This window comes from Atta cephalotes, assembly GCF_000143395.1.
Source record: "Atta cephalotes unplaced genomic scaffold scaffold00016, whole genome shotgun sequence".
NCBI lineage: Eukaryota > Metazoa > Arthropoda > Insecta > Hymenoptera > Formicidae > Atta > Atta cephalotes.
Window position 1 is genome coordinate 1175894 of NW_012130080.1, and position 18529 is coordinate 1194422.

The following is an 18529-nucleotide window of genomic DNA, read 5'->3' on the forward strand; positions in this document are numbered from 1 at the left end:
GCATTGTCGATGATTTTCAGATGGATAAACGAAAATGCTCGAGGGCGGAAGGAAGCGACGTGGGAGAAAAGTTGCGAAAACGATCGTCCCGCACGGCGCATACTGTTCATGATCGGCCCGGGGAAAACTTTGATCGTTCAGAACAAAGCGAATTCCAAAAAGGAAGAGCACAAGAAGTAGAAAAGAGAGGAGGTGGAAGCAAGCGTAGAAAAATAGAGAAACACTTGTACACGCAGGAACGAACGTGACCCATCCTCTGGGATGTTTCGAACTTAGGCAATAAGGCGACAGTCAGTTGCAGAAGGTCGTGCAGATAGTTTCGGAAACTTGCCGCGTGCCCGGCAGCTATGTTCCGACTCCTACATTTCGGTAATAATCCGTTGCTATTTATTAACCTATTTTTCTGATTCGCGTTCCATTCTTTCCGTCCCGTTCCTCACCTTCGCTTAGTAAGGATTATCGAGGAAAATTCGTATGTCCCTAGGTGTACTAATCTTCCGAATTATTATAAAGTTTACATAAAAATAATTAGAAATCTGAATTGTTCCTATTCTTTTATCCTCTTTGGTTACATTATTATTGAGAATATACAGTAAAAACATTTTGTATTTATATTAAAAGTTGAATAATAATAAAAGTATAACAATAATAATATTTCTCACAATTTATTTTCAAGTAATTTTTTTATGTTAATTTTTATATAATATTTGTGTTACTGTCTAATATATTCATCTCGTGTTAAATTAATATACAAATTTGAATCTTCAATTTGTATAATGGATAAATATAATTTTTGAATATTCTCAACATCTAAAATTATATTATACGGCAACATTATGTGTTTTAAATTCTTGATAATCATTTTAAATTAATTGATGTATTATTATAAATTAATCTATGAAATTTTTATATTTTTAATAATGCTTTGAGATATGATCCTTAATAGATATCTATGAAACTGCGTGTGTGGATATAAGTGGAGGAAAATCATCTTTTTATTCCTTGTCAGGTCAGATTCCTTTTGTTGCTCTTTTTTACTCGCGGCATAAATTTTTATACGGTCATTATCGCCATTAGGGAAGTACGCAGACTCACCTTTCAACGGCAGAATTACGTGGCGATGGAAGGGTTGAGCGAAATGAGAGTCGACATCCCGCGACGTCTGACACACGGATCAGAACAAAGCATCGTTATTTTGAATAATTACAACTTGTACTCACCCCATACAAAACTGTTTTCGACCTCGAAAACCGCTTTCTTCCTTTAGCCACTCGTCCCGTTGCTACAATGTTTCAAATATTGCACATAGGCTGCTCTGTTGCTAAATCCAGCTATCTTGCGTATCGATACAAATATAGAAAAACAGAGTATAGGTAGATAAAATATTGAAAAAAATATCGCAACATTGATAACTGAGAACATTTTTTTAAAAATATGTGCTCACATATCTATTTTGTTTAGAGCTGCATCAACTTTTGAATAATAGCATTGTAAGCTTTTACACAGTGTGCAGTTGAACAATAGCGATATAAGCTTTTACACTGTGTAGAAATTTATTTTATTCACAATTGCAGATATTACTTTTAGGGTACACTCCGTGCTTTCGTGTTCAACTAATTCCAATTGCCAAGTAATTTTCAAATATATCGCGAGTATCCCTATTTATACGGAAAGAATAATTTTGTTGGAGTATCTAAAAGTTAGATACAGATTTAAATTTTGTTGGACTATCAAAATAATTACGTAGGATTCAAACATGATAAATAATTTTACAAAATATTTTTGACAATCTGGGTAAGTCAATAAGTAGGGCTAAGTTAAGATTATTTATTTATTCATCTATTGTAGCAACTATAATCTTGAGTGTTCTACATAATTATTTTGAGTCAATAAAATTATTTTCAGATTCATTATATTTAGCTAAATTTTTAGATCCTTCAGCAAAACTGTTTTTACTACGTGTTTAAAGATTGAAAGTATCATTCGTGCCAAAGGAGTAGACAGTAAATTAAATCGGAGAAGTGTGCTACTCCGGGGAAATAAAAGCAGATAAACTCGGCATACAAGTTGCGCCACGGTGACCACGGTCCCTCGTAGATCCGTTTATGACGGGAAAGAATGACAAAAGGAGAGCGGGAGAAGCAAAGAAGAGCATATCTAGTTTGAAATTTCAAATTCATTTACGATCCCGCTGCTGAGTTTTAATCCGCTTTAATTATGAAAAATCGTCGGGTGTGCTGCCGACCCAACTCCTACTTTCCATCTTTTCGTCCTCTCTGCTCCCAGACATTCCTTTACGTCACTTTTATCGCCGAAGCGAAGATCGTCAGTCTCCGTTAACTGCCACATTTCCCCTTTTACCCATCTCATTACTGTAATTACATCGTACATGTTCATTGCAGTGTACGAGTATCAAATTGTTAAATAAACTAGAAAAATATAAATGATATACTCTTAAAATTATTGTAGATATTTGCATTTATACTTTCTTTTCTTAAAATCATTTTAAGATTGATGACATGAAGTTGAATTTCCGTGTGTAATAAGCTAAGATTCGTGACAAAAATATTACAGTCCCTTATCTTATTCACAGACATTCTATTTCCTTCCCTCTCATATCTTCTGTTTATCGTGATATTAAATCCTGGGACACTCAAAGATATATAAAAATATGTATTCTTTTCTCTTTAGATATAGTAATAAAAGAATTAATCGCAATACCTTGTTCTTTCCTTATACGATACTTTTATTCGGTAAACTCACAAAATGAAGTTATATTTGCAAACTCTTTAGTTTTACTTGTTTCAAAGGTGGCCATTAGTCGCCACAGTCGCAAGTAATGTAGCGATACTGATTAAAGGAATTAAAAGGAACCCCTAAGAATAAACTTACACGACACGAGTACACATAGTTTCATTTTCCAACAATACTATTACATTAGGACATGCATTATCAGAAATGCAATTAAAATTATGGATGTAATTTTAGAGTCACAAAGGCATTTCTAGAAAGAAAAATGGCTGTAGCTCTGTTAAAATGTATTATGACTAGATTCGTGGAACAACACTACAGAATTATGATACATCACATGTAGTTACCTAAACTTATCAAAAATGGTTGTTGCGCGTTCGAACTTTTAGCATCGTGCAACTGGAAAATAAATTGATACAGAAATTGCTATGTCATGCTGTTTAGCACATCAAATTAATCTTCTGTCCAGAGAATTCTCTTCTCTTCGTAAATATAAACGAGCGAAAAACAAATTCATATAAATCTGAGTTACAAATCTGGTATCTCAGAAATTAATAAAACACAAATCAAAATGTAAAATAAAGCTGTATCTTCATACACCTTTTATTCGTTGCCGACAAGACGTGATGCATCGTTTACAGTACCGTCCACTTTGCACGTCTTCTTCAGTCTGTTTAACTTCTTGAGTTCGATGTCCATCGATCTTCTCCTCGACTTTCCTTGCGCGAGTACTTTACGCCAGTCGAACGTGCGTTCGAAAGGCGTACTCTTTAATTTAGCCAGAGCTTCGGCTTGTATTTCCAGAAAATTGTACATAATTTCTTCTTCAGGATCAGCAAAAACGTCCTTTTTACAGAAAAAATAATTAGTTGTCTAATGTTGTTCGCACACTTGTGTTGAAATATTTTAATATTTCAGAGTTTTAATTTTAATATTACATTTAATTTTAATATTTTAATATTACAGAATTTTTATGTGAAAAAAGTGCAAATTAAAGATCATAGGTAAACTTTTAACATACATTCTTGTTCATCTTTTCATTTTGTATTTATTATTTTTGTATTTATTATTTATATATTCATTATTAAAATGTTAAATATTTCTTTAAAATAGAAAGATTCCAGTCGTGCTTTTATATGTACATCTTTTTTTTAAAATAAAAGTTATAATTAACTTTTATTTTAATGATATATTAGAGACAGTTTTATACAATCTTTTCAGTAGAAAAATAAATAAATAAAGAATAAAAAAATTAATAAAAACTGATAGTGAAACAGCGTGAATTTATATATATATATATAAAAATGGAAAACTTATAAAAGAAGGGACATAAACAATATAAAAAAATATTTTTCGTTTTACATAGTCTCTAAAAAGTATATACTACAATACATTTAATTGTTTGTGCGCTATCACATCGATACTTTTACATCGTTTTACGTCGTAATGTACATTTTATTTGAGCAAGTGTTTTTTGTATTATTTATGAAGTACAACACCGTGCTAATTATTTGCAAAGGATGGCCGTAAGATTAATTGTTTCCCTTGACGTACTTCTTTTCGAAGAGCGGTTTCCCCCTTAATGAACTCGTCGATCGTTAAGCGTCTGTCGGCCGCAGAGACTGGCAAAGGCGGCAACAAAGTTTCTCTGCGCTCTGGGAAGAGGAACACGACGGTTTCCTCAAAGATCCTGTCCTGCAGACTCAGGATCTCGCGTATCTTATGCTTCTTTGTCCTCGCCTCCTGTCGCAATCTAAGAACCGGCGCGCGCTGCCTCTCGAGGACGTCCTTTCTAAGTCCTTTTTTCTCCAGGATCAGTCGTTGCATGCGTTTTACTTCCATTGACATCCACCGTTCCCTGGCTTCCTCGATGAATTGCCAGGGCTTCCGACGCTATGAATAGTACGAAATTAACTTAGTAAAAGAAGAAAGATCGGTTTCCTTTTCTCTGCTCTAGATGTGTCCGACTAGCACCAGGAATTCACGAGAGGCACCGTTATTTACACGGCTGTAAACGATTCGATTCGCTCAGGTGCAATTACCTAGTGCGAACTACCGCCCGAAGCGACGCTATGAATAGAACGAAAGTTATTGAATTATTTATTAATGTGGAATATTAAGTTGATCGTATACCGCAGGTCTTGTAGGTGTAGTTACACGAGCCGCCACATCGATCATATCAGTTTTCTTCTCTTCAATCAGATGTTTTTTCTCCTCTTTCATTTTTTTGAACTTCTTCTTCATCAAGATATCTTCGAGATTTGATTCGCTCCATGATTCTTGCCAGGCTTGAAACTCGCTTATCTGATCATATATGGAAATAGACAATCATATACGGATACAAGGTACGAAAAAATTTTTATTACTGTTAAATTTACAGTAAAATTTACGATAAGTTACTATAAAAGTAACAGCATAAAGAAAGATTTTTTTATGAACACGATTTCCGTTAAGTTCGGATATATTTTCGTCTTATAAAAGCACAAGGTTTTATGAAGCGAATAAATATGTATACGCATTGAAATTTACATTACATACATCTCAATAAACATCAACTAGAAGTAACATAACATCAACGTTATAATTTTACACTCAATAACATAAACATGTAATATAACACATGTTGTAATGTTGTGAAATTATGGGATTTATGTTGTGTGAAACGACGTTCTCGTAAAAATGAAAATATATTATTGCTACTATATCATTGCTACACGGAAAGAATGATTTTACTGAAGTATCTAAAAATTTAGCTAGATATAGATCTGAGAATAATTTTTTTGGACTATCAGAATAATTTTGTAGGACGCTTAAATTGATTACTAATCAAAACTTTACTGTTTTGATTACTAGTCAAAACTTTTTCAGCAATGCTCATGCATTGATCATAATTTTTTTCTACATAATTATTTTCATCCAACAAAATTATTTTCAGATACGTATCTACCTAAATTTTTAAATATTATACTTTAGCAAAATTTTCTTTTTGTGTAATGAAACTTAGTTAATTATTTTGTTACGGAATTATTGGATTCGATAACTAATATAATTACTATCTTTTTTTAAATATATAATAGAATCCTTTTATTTAATAAAGATATTTTGCTTTTGATATTATAAATCTCAAGTTATTTCGTTTAGACGTTTAATCAATAACATTCTAGATATATCGCTATCACGCTCCTTTTTATCTCACCCTTTGAACCTGTCGGTCGATGAACTTTTTCATCCACTCGATGTCGCCCACGTCGTATATCAGTAAGACACGCGGCGCCGTGAACATTCTTAAGGAGCCATTGAAGTCGCAAAATCCAATACACTGCGGTTTCAGCGGTAGCTCGTGAGTATAGATGCCTGTAATTATCCGTCCGGACAGACTTTGCATGAAGCTTGGCTCGTGACTCTTGACTTCGAGATCCCAAATTTCTACGGTACCGTCTATTCGTCCCAAAATCAAAACAGTTGGACGTATAATTCCCCATGAGCACGCCGAGTAGCTGCATTTGATCAAAGACAATAGTGACGCTGGTCAGCATTAAATCAATGCTATTTCCTGTTTTTTATGTTGATAAGGCGAAGCATCTTAAAGCCTTTATATGAAAGTTAAGATAGTTATTTATCTATTTGAATGTTAATTATTACTTCTTGATATTTAATAAAATATAGTTATAATATATAATTCAGTAGTTTTTTTTTTTTTAATAAATACCTCGTTGTTAATAATTTAATTAAATACAAAACTTTATAACTAAATTTTTTATTACCCTGTACTTGAGAACTGATTTTTTAAGATAATTTTAAATGGAAGATATGTATCGCTGTCTCTCTAAAATAATTAAAACTATATAGAGTTAATGAGACGGAATAAACTGTCTGTTGAGTGTTAGAATCGAGAGAATATGGGTAAACTAGACAACGGTAACGATTGTTGAATCGACCGTGTGCAGCGATACATCGAAAATAGTTTTCATTAACGAAATAGTAAAACACGCGAGCTTTCATTAACGGAATAGTAGAGCGCACAGGCTGTAAATGTAACTTATAATCATATTATCATGCAGATCATATCGAAAGTTCGACTTTTATCAGCGAAAACTATTGCGCGTGAAACGAGCAAGCAGACGGGCGTTACGCGTCAATGCTTGTACGTCGGGCAATACGAAATGCTATCATCGCAATTACATTCTGTACACTGCGGCAATTTATTGCGCGCGTTCGTACTTGTTATTTTTATTCCGAATGAAACGCGAACAAAACTTACGCGAGTCGTGTGTTTACCGCGTTTATGTATATTCATGACCATGTTTCGTTAACTCTCATGATATTGACGTTGCTTCTTGAGAAGTAATTTCTCCGTATGCAATTCTCGCTCGTGTTTGTGTTTATTTCAAGACGAACAACTCTCTTTCTCTCTTTCCTTTTTTTTTATTTTCGTTGCCATTCTCTCTTCTCTGCATGGCGAGAATCACTTAACACCCGGGAGTTTACTCTGACGCGGAAACGAAGGTTCAGTTTACTTTAGTCAGACGGTTCTGCGCGAATTTTTCACCTACCGAACGTTGGATTTTTTCCAAATGAGCGGCTCGGCGAAATCGTCCCGCCACACGGCGAAGATCTTGCCTCCTACTGTGGCCACTACCTGATGGTAATAATGGGATCTGACCACGTGCGTAACCGGTCCGTCATGCATCTTCTTCATCCAGAGCCATCGTGCCGTTTCGCGATCCATGCCCGCATCGGTGGTGGATTCGTAGCCGGTCCACGTTACGCAACCAAAATCACCTGTTGCCGTCGTTTACGCTTAAATCCACTTTTTACTGCCATTAATATAAAATTAGATCAATCTTATTTAGGGAGATTCAAGTATAATTAATTTAATTTTATATTATAATTTATTTAATCTCACATCTAAATTGCATTAATGAACTCGTATAATCGCGTCGCTTGTCTCAACCTGTCAACGATCGGAAATTGAGTAAGAAAATGTTATGTAAGTCGTTTTACCTTCGACAGTACCGATGAGTATCTTTGGCTCCATGACATAGTTCGCCTTCTCGATTATGGGTCTGTAATATTTTCTAATTGTGAGATCGTCTCTTGTCATCGAGAATGGTTCAACTTGTTCCTTGCGAAACTTTGGATTGTACATGCTGAGAGTCGTTATCACGAGCAGTCGACTCTCATCCGGATATTGAATCACGAGGTTATAGTAGGGCCTGAAGACACGATCGAGAATTTTGAACGGCGATGCCGGCTGTGTCATGGATTTCTGATTAACTGGATGAATCTTTCGTCCGGTACGAACTTGCTGAATAGCCTTCTCCATAGGTCGCCACCTTTCAGATCAACGTTCTTCGTCAAGAAAAAAGAATTTCAACGTTTTCTCGTTAATAAAAACGAGATATAATAAAAAACATTTTATATTTGTATTATAAAATCAATTAAATTAAATTAACACGAAACTTTAGATGTATTGTTTGAGACAAATAAAATGTGTTAATTCAACAAATTTTTCATCTATATAGTTATTAGAATTAGAAAATTAGCGCTTGTTTTATGTATGTATATTTTTTTATTCAAATATCTTGTATAACAGAAAAATGAAACTTTTATAATCAACTATTAAATGTAAATTTATTATAAGATTTTTTTATCAATTATTACTTGTTCGGAAGTTTATCTCTGTCGGTGCAATTTCACGCAAACATGCTCGTTTCTCTCAGCAAGGCGTAGAATAGAGTGTAATCTCGTAAATATCGTACCAATTTCGAATCAAGTGAGGAAACAATTCACTAGTATTGGACCATCTACATAGCCATTGTGGTACGGCCGAAATGAAGAGCGACTCTCCCTCGCACCCTACTGAGCAGAGAGATCGACGAGGCCAAGGAGTGCTTGGGAGTTAGCAGGTCCGGAGGACTACTCTGGACTACGGCAAGGGACGTGGGAATGGTTAGAACGAGCGAGAACTGAATACCGATCAACGATTATGGAGGAATGGTCTATCCATTTTCGGACCATATAAACGCCAACTTCGGAGAATCAAGAAGCGACGGTGAGTCAAGTCGCAGGACCATTACGGTTCCGAGAGAGTTTCTCGAGAAGGATGGATGGAAAGGGAATGGGAAGGAAACGGAAGGCAGTTCGTCGTCTCGCGTCCGGAGCGAAGGACTTGAAAGGCAGGAGACGGAGCTCGGCTCTTTAACGTTTCGCTTGCGACAAGTTTCGCGCCAGTCGAACATTCGAAGTCGCTAACTTCCAGTCTCAGGAGATACGATGGCTCCGGACCTTGGTTACCAATTGCTGGGTTCAGATCGAGAGCCTAGCCGTCATACGTCAGCCGATATTCAAGGTTCTTGCATTTTTAAGAAAAACGATGTGACATTTTCACTGACACGACGATGCTAGGTATTGCGAAAGTGAAAAATAAGGAAAACAATCCTCTTCCATTACATCGAGAATATTATGTTGAATATTTTATTTCTTATCCTTGAGTCGAATGGCGCCGTAGTTCATAGGAAAATTCGTCCGACGAATCGACATCGATTCGATGCGACTCCTCGGAGGTCACGTTTAGTTCCTTCACGTTTAATCCTTAACCGATGGAACTACTCGTGCAATGCGACAGAATATCAATAATGTCAATATTCGCCTTAATTCTTACAGAACTATTGATAATTTACTGCCATCCTCAATATTAAACCTAAATAAAAATATATTACTTACAAAGAACACTACCCGATATATATTTTGATGAAATTTTTATTATTAGAAGTACGTACAAATGATGAACAACGACAACTATTTTATATCGCCAGTCGTCAGTATTTAATAAGAAGAATTAAAATGTTTATAGAAAATTGAGTGGACGAAAGTAAAAAAAATATGAGAAAATTACATTGTCCGAGTTCATTTTGTAACATGTAAATGTGGATAATTATATTTGATATTTTTGCTTAATGAACACGAATCCGTGTTGTCTTGTGATTTAACTATCACATCACAATTTTGTAAAAATTTCGATATGATTTTTCGTTTTTGAGATATAGCAATTTGAAAACAGCTCTTTTCCCATATAATTCATGGAAAAAGCATTTTATTCCATCTTAATAATGCATTATGTAAGAAATAAGTGCTTTTGTACTTATATACCTAATATAATCGGATACTAAATCCAAAACGAATACGAAATTGATAAAATACAAAATGGAAGATTATGATCTTCTTCATTTTATAATTTTCCTGCTATATTATATTTTATCAATTTCATATTCCTTTTTATTTAATATGATCCGATTATATTATGTAAATACAAAAGCACTTACTTTCTGTATAATGCAGCAAGATAAAATAAAATGCTTTTTCTGCATGTATTACATGAGAAATTTTTATTATACATTAGTGTTAGGTAGAACAAATATTATATTTATTATAGTAAATTAAGACTTGTTAACAATTAAAAATGTTATATATAAGAAATAAGAACATCCGTTAAATAATAAATATTAAAAGATCGACAAGCAAAGACGATACTCACTTAAGATCCCAAAAGGCGACGGTGCCGTCCTTGCTGGCGGTTACAAACTGATAGCTTAGATCATCTAGGGGCGCGTCTTCCGGTAAGGACAAGATCCGGCCGTTTTTGTCGACCTTGTGATACGAGGGCACCCAGACTATTTGGGTGATGTCCGCCTTCTGGCTGTACTTGAGAGCGGACATCGCCGTCGGACTGATCAACGACGTCGCCGTCATCTCGCGCATCCATGTCATCAAGCTCTTCATCGCGATGCTGTACTTAACTTGGGCGCTCGTCTGCGTCACCATAGTCTCTACCTGCTCGATTTTGCCGGGAATGTGCCAGATGGCGATCTACGGCAAGGATATGGATGGATTTTATCGTCGTTCACTCGTCCTCCTTCTCCTCGTTTTACTATAGTCTAGACTTTTGAGTTTCACGGTTGCAGCTTATAACGAGATGTTTTCCCCATACATTTTCCCAGACGCTTCTTCTTGTCTAAAATTTGCTAATTTCAGCTCACAAATAATGTTGGGCAATTAAGAAAATACACGCAGTTTTCAATTTAGACAGTAGAGCATTGATAGAAATTAGAAATATGAAATAATATTCGCTAACGAACTCAATAAAAATAAATATTTTTTTGTAATAAAAGAAATTAAATTTTATTTTTTCGATAATAGAAGTATGTAAGCCTGAATAAAACTGATCGAACTTTATGTTGTTATTTTTGTGAAACAATCTATTTGAAAAAATATATGAAAAGTTTAATATTTCGGACATCCACAGTTTCTTTTACTTGATTTTCACGAGCAGGAATAATGCATTTCTCGGCATTATTCATATTTGTTGCGCATTTTTAATCAGCGCATTTTACAATACTTGATTGATCGATTGACGGGTGTTCTAGGTGTCACCTGATATCCAGAACACCAAGTAAAGCAACGAGAGAATCACGATGGATTAATGGAGATAGGTGATCCCGCTTGCATACGATATTTACGTTACGTTTGTTGTTCGCATCCGCCATGATTGCCGACGTACTTTTCGAATTTTCATGTCCGAAACGGAGGCGGCACGCGGTGACAAGCTGGGGAACACCCGGTGGATCCACGGCACCATCACGATGTGTTTTTCGATATACGTGATTGATACCGATCGTGTTCCATCGGATTGCCGCGTCTGTCGGAAGAATTTGTTTACGTACACACGCGTGTCGCGTTATTCATTCGCGGGGATGACGTGTCAAGCGAATGCGAATGCTTCGGGATGCATCGCAATAACGGGTTAATCGATATTGGTGGATTGCTATTCGTTTGCGAAATGAGGAAAATATAAAATTCATACGCGTTTTTGCTATCAAATTATTTTCCAATTTTTTTTCAATCTTCTTAACCTTCGAAAAAGACGTATCCTGTTAAATTCATAATTATATTCAATTTGAGTTATTTTCAACAATTTCTATAAATTTCTATAAATTCTTACTCTTATTCAATATGTCGTTAATTTAATTAAATAATGGAGTTAAACTAAACAATGAAGTTAAAAGATTTAAATGAAGAAATATTAAATCTATTTAATTAAATAAGAGAATTCCTACTTGATCTGAAGTGAATCTTTGTGCTTAAATGTTAATTATAAATAGTATTAAATTTAGTTTAATATTTAATTAAAGCATACATATTAATATAAACGTATTTACTTTGAAACTAAGTAATTTTACCATAGAAATAAATAAATAAATTTATTTTTAATCACGTATTTTGTATTAAAATTTTGACACTTGAAAGTTAAAAATAAAAAATTATTATTTGACTTAAGAAATTGGTTTAAATTTAATTTTTTAATATTTAATAGTATTTCGAGGATTGACTGTATCACTTTTTATCAACTCTTATCTTACTCTATCGAATAATCAAAATGTCATTCCGAATATATATAGTACATGAAACAGTAAAAAAGCAATAGCTTTAAGCTTTATACTTTCTACATCCTTGCAGTATGGAAGGATATATATACTTGTGAATAATCTTCAAAGACTAATGAATAGCCATTTGGTCTCGAGTAATCCAACTATCAGTCAACGATTTATTTCACAAAAAACATATGAGGAAAAAATAAAAATTTATTTTAATCACCTGGCCATTTATGCAGCCACCTATAATGATGCTACTGTCGATAGGACAGACCGAAACGGATGTCACTTCTCGTGGACATTCAAGGATGAGTTTAGGTGACAAACAGTCGTCGAAAGACCATATTAATACTTTATTGTTGCCCTCGCAAGCTAAAAATACCTGTTCATAAGAACGTTTTTTGTGTAAATTATAATACATTAAAATTATATTACGCGCGTGTGATTTTGTCAATAGAAAAATATATTCTACATTAATAATAAAATTTTCTTTGAGATGGAAAAAGCCAGCTATATCAATTTTATGATTAAAATAAATACAATTTTTAGAAGTAATTTGCAATTGCCAAACCTCGTCGTAAGTTTTGGGACCTATTAAATGTTCGCCCTTCGCATGCTGCGTATACGTAGCTATCACCGTTCCGGTCCAGAATGGATGCCAACAGAGATCATTGATAACCTTATCCCCAATGATCTCTCCATCGTAGTAGCTTTGATGTTCTTCGTAGTCTATAGGCAAAAGTTTCTGCGTATCCTTTTCACTACGCACCAAATTTGCATAATCGTTCGTATATATATCCCACATGGAGTTCATTAAAACCTGTGACCAAATAGTTGTAGATAAATAAGAAATATCGTTATCTTTTAAGTTCTCATTTAAAAAAATAGTTAAATCCTTTTATAATCTTATAATTAAATTATAATAACATAACATTATATATCTCAATTATAATTGTAATTATATGTTATTAGATTTTAACTGTATTTTAATTATACATTATTTAAAGTGTTGTAAATAAGTCAATAAATTTATATTATAACATTATATTTTATTATATTTTAATTATAATTACATTTTTATTGTGTTTTAACTATATTTTAATTATATATTATTTAAAGTACTGTAATCAATGAATTTGTAATATTACCTGATCGCACACTTCATCAGTGTAGAGTTTCAAAAAATATTTTAAGGCCTCTATCTTATCCTCGGTATAAGTAGACAAATCGACTGTCTCGTATTCGTACAGATATTGGTACCAAGAATTGACAGATATCGATGGTGCCGTTTGCGCCTCGCTGTGTCGTGTGATCGGCGTCACTTGCGTATACCTGCTTACCAATTTACGTTGTACATTTTCAAATATTTGTCGGGTATTCGGTAGCAGCTCAATGTATCCGTCTCTCTGATCATCCGCCTTCCTGTCCGTTAGATTTATCGGCATATTCAGCAAATCAGCGGTAGACAGAACCTGATCATAATTAAATGCGAAAGATATGAATCACCCGGTACATCAGCAACGGTGCGGGTCATACGATATATCTCCCATATAGTACTTCTCATAAATACGATTAAACAATCACGAGCATTGTGGGATTTATAAACTGCTTCTTGCCTGATTGAAATCAGGATAAAATGATTAATAAATAATTTATTGCGATTTGTGAACACCGCTGTAATATTATTGTCTGTCCACTGAGGCTAATATTTATAGAGGCGGAATTAATAGAAATTTACGATAATCGCTGTAATACTGCGACTCAGAATGAACGCAAACTATCAATATTCATCGCATAATATGCGCTGTCGAAACGTAATAAAAATTTTGAAAAATGTGAGGATTGTGTTGTTTAACGCTTGAACATGAAATTGAATTGACATGCAAGTCGCGGCAGGAAGTTTTGACAACGGTGCAATGAAAGTCATGATGCGTCGTTTGACGAAAGTTACGAGAGCACTAATGTTAGGATCCGCCAATGTGATATGCAACATGTCCTATCCATATCGATTTTTATTAACAATTAAAGAATTCAGTATAGTATTTTCAATATACTTATTTTAATTCAAGTTTAATTTTTTCAAGTTCTTAAAATACTAAATTAGATATTATCATAATAAATCTTCTAATTATTTATTAAACAGCGATATCTTTTGTTATTAAAAATTAATAAATGATATTTCATATGAATTTTGATTCTTGGAGAATAGTAGAATGATCAGATTGTAATTCTTTAATGTCAAACCGCAAATATAATTTTTAATGTGTCCAAAACCAGAATTATGACTCTTTAATAAATTAGACTATGAGTCTTTAATGATTTGCACTGAGAAGAAAGTTTGTAACTACAATTGATAGAATAATTACGATTAAAAGTTCTATTTTTATAGTTATTATTGCTATAATGTTAGATATATAATAATTATATTACTTCTAATGAAAAAAATATATATGTAATTGGCTAAAAATATAAATTACAGTTAAATTATGGTAATTAAAACTATTTTTTTCTTTTAGTACAGAAACCTCAATCTCGAATAACGGTCTTGTGTTCTTGACAACGTTGGCATCAACGTCGGCACCACTTCCCAAGTCATACCATTGACCAGGAAATTTGTAGATCGCGTTTTTTACACGATTCTCATGTTCCTTCGTTTGCTTATGTATATGTCTCTCTACAGCGTCTCTGCCTTCCTCGGTAAGAACAATGCAGAATTGGCTTTTTTCAGTTAGGGATGGAGAGTATCCGATGAAAATCTTGTCATCAGGAAATGCATGAACCTCGTCCTTTACTACCAGAAAGTCACTGCTCTCAGAATGTAAGTCTATGTTGTCTTCTATGACGTCTTTTCTGACGCGCACCCATGGAAATTCTGTGGTAACATTCTCTCCAATGATGCAGCCCACGATTTTCTGTGTCAATGGTGACAGATCGATTCTTGAAAGCCCCGGTATTTCCTAATTGTAAGATTAAATCAACGTAAATTTAACTTTGTATTAATATTCTTTATTCTTCCTCCTGAAATGCCTCTTTTGTCGATATTATAAAAATCAAAATAAATGTTTATATAAATATATTTGATACATTTACAAAACTAATAACGTCTTATCTCTTATTCAGATATAAATCTGCCGTGAATCTTTGCCGTGAATACTTTTAAAATTTTACATTTGACAGAACAATTCAATAATTTGAAAGTTTTGAAAATAGAATAAATCGCTGGCACGTTGAAATATTCACCATCGACACGGAATATCGAATTTTCTTTGGCTTGGTTATCTGCGTCGCGTCAGCTTTCCAAATGTCGCTCACCGACGGTCGAGAAGAGGAGTAACCACCGAGTTCATAGACAGTTTTCCGTCTTCCCGCTGGTAGCTCATCATCCATTTCTATACGAATTTTCTTCTTCGCTAATTTCTCCCAATCTTCTACAGCTGATAGAACAATGAAATAATTCACGACTACTTTTTAAATAGTAAGAAAATTATTTAGTTCTCCAATTATTAAGATAACATAGCAGAATTTTATTTATTAAACAATTAATTTCCTGATCAATAGACTTTGAAACAGCAAATTAATAAAGCGAAATAATAAAAATATTCAGTTAGTTTATTTCAGAAAAAATGATAATAGTGACAATTATGAAAACGACAACTGTACAAGTTTTATATGTGGAATCTTGTATAAAATTGCTTTATTAAAACACCTTTATAGTTACTTGTTTTTATTGTTGCTATGTTTTTTTCTGAACACGGTTAACATTTTTATCGGATGCGCATGATTCACATTTGAATAAATCAAAATCAATAATCTTTTTTCATTATTTGTGCCAATTCGGTGTTTTAAATCGCGTCATTTATATTTGAACATATTTACGCTTGGCTAAGTTTACGTTTTATTGTTAACACTATGCGTACTTCCACCCGACGTGCGTATTCGATACGCATCATCGATCTTCGTCCAACACATAATTTTAACCCATTCGTTACAAAGTTTCAATATTTCTACATTTGACGTTATCGACGTTATTCCTTCGAACGCGTCCGTTGTATGCTTTAACAGAACGTATTTCTATTAAAGAGTATTTGTTTTGTTTTGAGTTAACAAACAGAATATTTTTATTACACGCAAATTAAAAAAAATATATATTGAATATGCCTTAAACTTCGTATTTAGTTTTGTTTTGAGTTAACAAACAGAATATTTTTATTACACGCAAATTAAAAAAAATATATTAAATAATGCCTTAAATTTGTATTTAGTTTTGTTTTAACTTTAGCTTTTCCCTCACATAGTACTAAAATAATCAACAAATATGTTAAATTAATAATAAGTTAAACTAGATAACATAAATAGCACAAATAAGTAAATAATAGCGGCAGATATGATCGTGGCTGGTGCTTAATAATTTTTTTAAATATTTTCAAAATCTCACCTCAGCCATGACTAGATATTTTTGTAATAAATTCTTTGTAATGTTTTTTAAAATGTTTATATAGAAAGAATGATTTTGCTGAAATATCTAAAAATTTAGTTTACAAATAATTTAAATTACAAATACGAAAATAATTTTGCTGCTCATCAAAACCAGTAGAACCCTCACAGTAATTAATATATAAAAAGTAAAATGTTACCGTGTTAACAATGAAACGTAAATTTAGCTGACCATAAATATGAATGACACGATAAAGCATCAAGTTGGACAAAATTATAAAAAGAATTATTGATTTTAGTTTATTTAAATGTGAATTTTTTGCAGCATTGCTCATTATGCTTAAAATGTATACGTAATTATTTTGGTCAAATATTATTTTCAAATTTATATTTAGCTCAAGTTTGAGATATTTTAGCAAATCGTTTTTTTTCGTTATTATATATTGTATCATTATATTAGCATCATTATTAGCATCATTATTAATTGATGATGAATTTAATTTAAAATATTATTTTAGTTTCAATTTATAATTGTGTTTCAAGTCTGGTAGTTAATCGGTTTATTTAAATAAAAGATGTATTTAAAATTTATATAAAGAAATATTATTAGATTTAGATAGCAAGATTTAGTCCTGATCACATTTTGCATTTTTTTCTAATTTATTTGCGAATATTAATTAAAATTTTCGAGGTAGTTGTAAGAAATACACATATCATTAATAACAAATGTACAATAAAACATTCATCAGTTATGTCAAATTTCCTCTCAAGGAAATATAACCTACGCGGTACTTTTTCTTCTTCCCACTCTCTTTCCTCTTCTTCCTTCGAGTCGAAGTATTGTTCCTCTTTGAAAAGATGATCATATCTATACTCATATTCGGTATCGATCTCATTTGCCTCGTCCATTTCTTGCTCATTTGCCTCGTATATTTCCTCCTCCATGACGTAAACTGCTCGTTCGATTATTTTACGTTTCAGGGATTGTTGATCATAGATTTATATAAATCTATGATGTTGATGCGATCAACGAAGATATGCAGGTACTATACAATTACGTGCGTTCGTATGTACACATACTGAGAAAAAAATGTTGTTGATTCAATTAAAGTCTATATTACGGGCTGTCACTAACATAAATGATTAATTCATGTATATTTTTATTGACATAAAGACATAAATTATTATTTCAATAATTAAGGCCTTAATGTCTATAAAAATATACATGAATTAATTACTTATGTTAGTGACAGCCCGTAATATAGAATTTAATTGAATCAATAGCATTTTTTTCTCAGTGCAGTAAAATCATGGATAATGTAATGCGCGTACGAATCGATACAACAAATGATGAACATAACTCGAATGCGATGCAAGATGATAGAAGAAGTCTTCACGTCTGATCGGCGAAACGAATATGGCACTCATGCCAGCGCAACAATTTTTTGATTTATATACTGCAGGCATATTAACACAGCGGTAACGCAGCGCTAACGACGCATATCGAGATTTAATGAAACTTCAAGTCGGATACATTTGCAGTTTGATTAAACATTGAAATGGGTTGCATCGTTGAGATCCGATGTCTCTCCTCTCTCTTACTTGCTTCTTCGTCCATCGCGTTAAACATAAAATGGATGGATATTTCGAAATTTCAATTTTTTCCCTCGAAATTTTTATGTGCAAACGCAAACGACGAGGGCAATTTAATTGTTTTTATATCAGACGAATGAAAAAGGGTCGCTCATGCATTTAACTCATTTTGCAAACTCGATATATCGCATCGTTAGCGTATTGTTAGCGTAATGTTTGTAATCTAATGATTAATTTAATAACGATCGATTTGTCATCATTTAAAAATGATACATCGATAAGTGAAAAATACAAATTAACAATAGATTTATCGTAATAAA

General features: G+C 33.0%; 1 protein-coding gene across 1 annotated transcript; it reads right to left on the reverse strand.

The window, feature by feature from the left end:
* Positions 1-3354: 3354 nt before the first annotated feature.
* On the reverse strand, positions 3355-17561 carry LOC105618394 (WD repeat-containing protein 63-like). The gene is made up of 13 exons (XM_012199937.1): positions 17402-17561; positions 15423-15616; positions 14708-15139; positions 13331-13654; positions 12754-13002; positions 12457-12564; positions 10289-10620; positions 7756-8087; positions 7305-7533; positions 5948-6248; positions 4885-5055; positions 4306-4644; positions 3355-3597 (listed from the first exon to the last, which is right to left on the reverse strand). Exons 1-13 carry the CDS (start codon positions 17559-17561, stop codon positions 3355-3357), a joined length of 3414 nt encoding a protein of 1137 aa, XP_012055327.1.
* Between the last annotated feature and the right edge of the window lie 968 nt (positions 17562-18529).